Source organism: Poecilia formosa, unplaced genomic scaffold (assembly GCF_000485575.1).
Source record: "Poecilia formosa unplaced genomic scaffold, Poecilia_formosa-5.1.2 Scaffold809, whole genome shotgun sequence".
Taxonomy (NCBI): Eukaryota; Metazoa; Chordata; class Actinopteri; order Cyprinodontiformes; family Poeciliidae; genus Poecilia; species Poecilia formosa.
The window spans coordinates 80605-87086 of record NW_006800748.1 but is presented as its reverse complement, the minus strand read 5'-3'; the positions used below and the strand labels follow the sequence as shown (position 1 = coordinate 87086).

General features: G+C 41.4%; 1 protein-coding gene across 1 annotated transcript in view; it reads right to left on the bottom strand.

Annotated features, from left to right (window-relative positions):
* Positions 1–3716: 3716 nt before the first annotated feature.
* Positions 3717–6482, bottom strand: part of mkxa (mohawk homeobox a) — a 14932-nt gene continuing 12166 nt past the window's right edge. Inside the window, exons 4-5 of the mRNA XM_007543377.2 lie at positions 5966–5999; positions 3717–5850 (exon numbers count right to left, since the gene is read on the bottom strand). Coding sequence (XP_007543439.1) covers positions 5505–5850; positions 5966–5999 — 380 coding nt within the window. The 3' untranslated portion in view covers positions 3717–5504. The remainder of the gene's footprint in view (positions 5851–5965; positions 6000–6482) is intronic.

Genomic DNA, 6482 nt, shown 5'->3' with positions numbered 1-6482 from the left:
TCCACTGGGATAAACGTGGAGTCCCATGACTTCTTTCGAACCTTTCAGCGGCACTCAGTGGAGAGAGAGAGATGGGAGGAAAAAAATGAAAAGAGAACAAGGAGCAGTGTGGAATATCACTTAAGGTTTTTCAATGGAAAATCTGGCTCAGTGGATCTGGAAGTTTGTCCACCTGAACGTGGTCAGGAAGGAGAAGACAAAGAAAACTTGGTTTTATTGTTTTTACAGGAAGTGACAGTGGGAGCTGCCTCACCAAACCTCGACACTTTATGTCGCTGCTCTGCTATCAATTGACAAACCATTGAGTTTGCAGGCATAGATGTTTGGATTCCAGCTCCTGCGACAGAGTTCAGTTTCAGGAATACCAGCGGCATGCGGTGGATATTAATACAGTATGTCAGACGACCAGTCCTCAAGGAGAGGGACACACTTTGGAAGTGTTTGAGGTCATTTCAGCTCCTTGGGATACCAAATACTAAACAGAGAGCTAGCTGACGATCGAAGTCATCGTGCTGGATCCGCGACACCACAAGTGCGCTGAAACCTTTATTTGAATAAACATTTTGGTCTCGATCTGGATTCACCCGCTATAGGAGGGAGATCTTTGTGTGGTCCTGGTTCAAATAAACACAGCTAAATAGCTGCCATCGTTTTGAAAGGCAGCAAAAATACACAGCAGACAGCAAACGACAGCAAACACCGCTGGGACCCAAACCGCTAATGTGCGGTGTGTGCTTGGTGCGCCTCGCTTCTGTGTGCACTCAGCTGCCGCGGTGGTTCGACATGATTAGTTTGTTTAGCTCTGAATTACCGCCCTGCCCTCTACGTGATAAACAAACATCTTTTATGGTGAGATCAGCGCTGAGTAGTGGCCAAACAGAGATCCGAGGGCATTCCAGAAAAACTCAGAGTATTTAAAACCAGAGTTTCTGGAAAATACCATTCCCAGCAGCTTAGGAAGGCAGCTTAGTCTAGGCTGTGTTCACACTGTAGCCTGAAGTGACCCAATTCCGATTTTTTGTCAAATCTGATTTTTTTTTTTTTTTTTGCCATGTCCGTTCACACTTTCAAATATATGCGACCTGTGTGTCCAGTGTCAACGGGCAAATGACCTGAACGTGTCCCACATGTGCAATAGAGGGCGCAATAACGTCAGCGGTCTCAGTGTTTTGCCAAGCTCCATAAAAAGAAGTGCTCAGTGTCTGCGAAAGTAAACATGGATGCTAACCGTGGAGCATAGCTTACACCTTTGAATTGTTGTCCGACCTGAGCAGCATATTAACAACTTAATCCTCATTATAGTCGGTCATGGTTGTTGTTTTTCTTCCCGCTTGCGCGTATCAGGATGCAGAATAGTGAGATTTGTTGAGTATCGGTGACGTTCAGGTCGGATGAATGCGACTTGGACGTTAGGTCACATTTGAATCGGATACGTATCGGATACCCAAGTGGCCTGGGACGCATTCAAAAAGAATCCTGTGCTGTTCAGACTGTCATGAAAAGATCAAATAGATGTCGCATTACGTAAAAAAAAAATCGGAATTGGGTCACTTCAAGCTGCAGTGTGAATGCAGCTTAACTGGAGTAAATCACCATGGTAACAGATACCACAAAAGTAACTAAGGGTGCGTTCACACTGCTGCCTGAAGTGACCCAATTGCGATTTTTTTTGACATAGCGCGACCTGTATCTGATCTTTTCATGACAGTCTGAACAGCACAGGATTCTTTTTGAATGCATCCCATATCCAACTAGTATCCGATTCAAATGTGACCTAACGTCCAGGTCACATTCATCCGAAATGAACGTCACAGATACTCAACAAATCTCACTATTCTGCTTCCTGATACGCGCAAGTGGGAAGAAAAACAACAACTATGACTGACTATAATGAGGATTAAGTTGTTAATATGCTGCTCCGGTTGGACAACAACTTCAAATATGTAAGCTAAGCTCCACCATTAGCCTCCAAACACTGAGCACTTCTTCTTTTTATGGCGGTTGGCAGAACACTGAGAACGCTAACGCTATTGCGCCCTCTAGTGCGCATGCGGGACACTTTCAGATCGTTTGCCCATTCAGACTGCAGAACATACGTGTGGCTGTTTGAACGGCCCGGCAAAAAAAAATCAGGTTTGACAAAAGATCGAAATCGGGTCACATCAGGCTGCAGTGTGAACGCACCCTATTGAGTAGTTTTTTTTTTTTTCCAAGAATAATTTTTTTTATCTAACACCTCTAGATGATTGTAGACGTTTTCTTTGTCAAAACTTTTTTGCTTTTCAAAAAGCAAATCAGTTTATCAACAAAGAAAACTTCTAAAATCTACTGATCAGTAGATTTTAGAAATTGAAAATTCACCATGCCATTCACCATGGCAACGGTGAATGTTTTGTATAAGGCCAAAGTATGTTGAGCTGAACTCAAACATACCTTGGTGATCATAATGTGCATTCCCTGGATATAAGCCAAAATGCTTTTTTTGTGATTCTTATTTGTGAAATGTTCTGTATAAATAGGCTTTATTTACTTATTACGCACTGTGAGCTTTTACAGGGTTCTGCTATGTTGGTTATATAAATTTATTCATTGGGCTACATAGTTCTGCTTTATGCAGGAATAAATCACGTAAGGTGTTTGGCTGTAACCACAGACGGGAATTAGACTGAATTTACCTTTTCAGACGTGGTTCCAAATGTGATTGGATGCACGTGTGACATGCATCTGAAGCTTCAGAATTTGCAGAAATCATTTTTGCTAAATAAGACATGGCTGCTCAGACGTACCACAACCATAGCCAACGCAAGGAAAAAATATTTATTAAGCATTTGTGTTTTGGGTGTTATTTGTTTTTTATTTACTGTTTTTAACAGAATTCAACTGTTTATAGGCTGTGGTCAACCTGAGGAGGCTAGCACTGAGTTTTAGCAGTACTAAACAAATTACACAGAAATATAAACATTTGAATAAAAAACTTAAAGATACAACCCTAAATAACTTATTCAAATAGGTGACTTGGGGTTTAGTTACACTTTAAATGCATCTGCCTTCAACTCTGCCTGCATCTTGAGTCCCACTACAAAACAACACCAAGACAGACGGTCCTTACCGAGATGAACCAAACAGTTCACATATGGAACATAAAGCTAACAGAATGCAGATGAATAAATTGACATGAATGAAAACTTTCCATATAAGTTATCAAAAATTCTCAATGTTTAAATCGGGACAATGCTGCCCAGACATTATCTTGTCTGTTTAAATAGGAATTACATTTTTAGATTACGGCCAAATCCTTCCAAATAATCTCACAACCTCAAATAAAAATTCCAAACTGTAACCGAGTAAAACAAGAAGACGGTTAACGATTCAAATCCAATTTGAACACAAATACACCCTGGACACAAGGTTAGCAGAAATAACACGGTCCAAATTTTTGAGACCATCTTCCATTACTGCCACCTAGTGGTATGTTTGTTTTGTTGACCTGATGACAGACTCCACACAGTTGGTTCTGGTTAATCCTCCAGTCTGATCCGTCTGCAGGTCCAGTCTTTGTCATGAAACAAAAACCAGTCGGTTAGAGTGAACACTTAGTTTCTTCATGCTCTGTCAAGTCACGTATTGTGTCCCCAGATAAAATAACTTGCAACCTTCTGAGTGCCAAGTTGCTGTAAAACTCTGTGCGTCATGACATATAAAATAGATGCCACTGCTTCATTCAGAGATTTATTCATTGTTGTTACAAAACACCATAAAAAAAAACAACTTCACATGAAAACAAATCAATCAAAAGGGAGATATGTATTTGGTCATTGGACTGAACATCCAGTCTCCATTTGAATAAGCAAAAAATAAAATAACATTAAAAAAATCTCACTTTGTGAGTCAACATAAAAACAATCTGATCGTTGCCATTTTAAATATAAATAATGAAAACATCTTCTTTCTGTTTCATCCCTACGTGTCCTGATTTACTGTGTGATGCTACAATGTGCATAATGACTCCTCTGTTGTCAGGGGAACAAGGTTCTCCCTGGTAAGGCATCGACTCTGTCCAGGATCACAGACGATGCCTTCAGTTCATTGATACAGAAACTTAATTTACAAAATGATTGGAATGAGCTTCATTGTTTGACCTCATTTCACCTCCTCCCTGATTTATTTACTGTACCGTCGACCCTAACAGAGTTCTGTTGACTGGCCGTAATGCAGACAGATTAGGCAGGTAACCATCGTTCCCTGAGTGAGGCTTCACACTCCAGCTGGTATAGTTACTTTACAAGGCAGGTAAGGTATGAAAAAACATGTTAAAATGTGTATTTAAAGGTTCTGACTGGATCCTCCCAGATGAAGTGGAGAGTTTGTTGAAGACTTCATGGGCTAACCAGTGTGACCGGTCTCTGGTTGTTAGGGCAGCAGAGACTTTCTGTCCCTGAACCCTTCCTACCTTCCCCTGGCTCCTCTCAGTGTGCGAGTTGTGAGGCTCATGAGTGACCCAGAAGTTCAGAGACGAAGGTGGGGATCCAGTTCCTCCCTGCCTGGATCCGATGTATAGAAACACCTATAGGAGGCCAACAGCCTTACTGGGGATTGGCAGGTTTGACTCATTTCCTTCTACTTGTTTAGGCACACTGACTGAAGTAACGCAAAGGCATCCTTCATTTCTTGAACTTTGTTTCATTTTGTTGAAACACCTCCCCAACCACAAACTTTAAGTACAGACTTTTGTTAAATATTTGAGACAAAAAAAAACAAACAAAAGAAAAGTCACTGTGCAACTTCACTCGTTTGCAAAGTCCTTGACCATAACAGTCTGCATATCATAAAACTCAAACTGAGCAATTCATGTTACACTTTCGGTTTCATAACACATGAACAATACCTTGAAGGCGTATTAAATTAAAAGTCAGCACAGAGGGCCAACTTCACTTTCTCCCAAGGACATGAGGGTTTTCTTTTTTTTTTTTTTACAACTGTGAGCTTTTCCAAGCTCACCACAAAAGTTTATGACATGTGCACCATTAGGAAAAGTATTTTCTCTAGAAACAGACTCTTTCCACTGGATGCCAAGACATGATCCTAATGCAACAGTCTGGATAAACAAAACTGACCAAAACAAAACAACCAGACATCCAGGCAACCCCAACACAACCATGAGGCACGCAATGGTTCACATCAGCACCTGATCAACTGAGCAAGAAACTGTCATTCTCATTGAAATTTTTAATTTCACTAGTCACATGATATATTGCTGAACAGAAAAAGCAGCCGTGGCAAAGGCATCACGGTGACCAGGTTTACCAGATTTAGTGGTAAATCTGAGGCAGCTCTGTGGTAAGAGTCTGGTAATCAGAAGGTTTTCAGTTTGATTTCTTCAAAATCGTGTTTATGGATCTTAAGGACACTTTGGATAATAATATAACATTACAAACATTTCTTGCTTCAAGAATGGGAATATTAAGGCACTGATAATGGCAGGGAAATATTAAAAAATGGGAACTTCAATATGACAAAATGATTTCTTCTTCAGCTTTAAACAAGCCCTTTTCCCTCCGTAAGTAACAGTTCTCTTCATTTAAAGGGGAGTTCAGTTCAAACTTGCTGAGAGAAGAATGTTTGCTGGTTTCTACATTTGGATGGGAGGACGTCAGAGCTAGAACCTTTTTAACAGTCTTCACCTCGGCTATATGGGAGGACTTCTGGATGATGCAGCTGGTTGTCCCGGAGACGCTGTCCTTCCCCTGAGCCAAGTTGGTCAAGGCCATGGCGGCGTTGATCTCCTTCCAGTACGTCTCATCTTTGGCCTTCACCTTCTCCTTCTGCGTCGCTGCGACGCCACCGTTGCCCCTGACGACCGGCACAACACGCAAACACGCACAGAGAGAACAAAACACAGAGTGTTACAGCTCACGTTCAGCTGGTGATTGGACACAGGTTATCTGGGGAGAGAAGGTCGACTCACTTGTCATGTTGACTTGATCCATGGTCTGTGGCTTCTGAAAGCAGAGAGAGAAAAGCTCAGTAGACTTCTCTGGGTCAGAACACCAGGACACTCTAGGAAAAGAGGTTTTTAATCCCAAGGAGTTTTTTATCCTGGTTAAATAAAGGTTGATGATGAGGACCTGCATGTTCAGCAGATTAGTGGATGTGTGTGTGTGTGTGTGTGTGTGTGTGGTTTTTGACTTGTGTTTTGTTCTTCCAGTGGACACCGTGTCCTCAGCAAACATGTGCTGCTCTGGTTTCTGTCTTTATTTAAGATGCTGGAGGAAAAAAACACGTTTTAGCAAGAAGGCTTCAAACGTAAAGGTGACTGATAGGATGGAGCTGAAAGATGTTTCTTATGACTCATAAAATCCACGGTGTAATATTTAGTTGGAAAACAAGTGGAGCCCAGCCAGCATAATTGAGTTGTCTGAAGAAATCAGATCGAAAAAGACGGAGCGAAACAGATCAGAGAGGGAATGAAAAGGCAGCGAGTG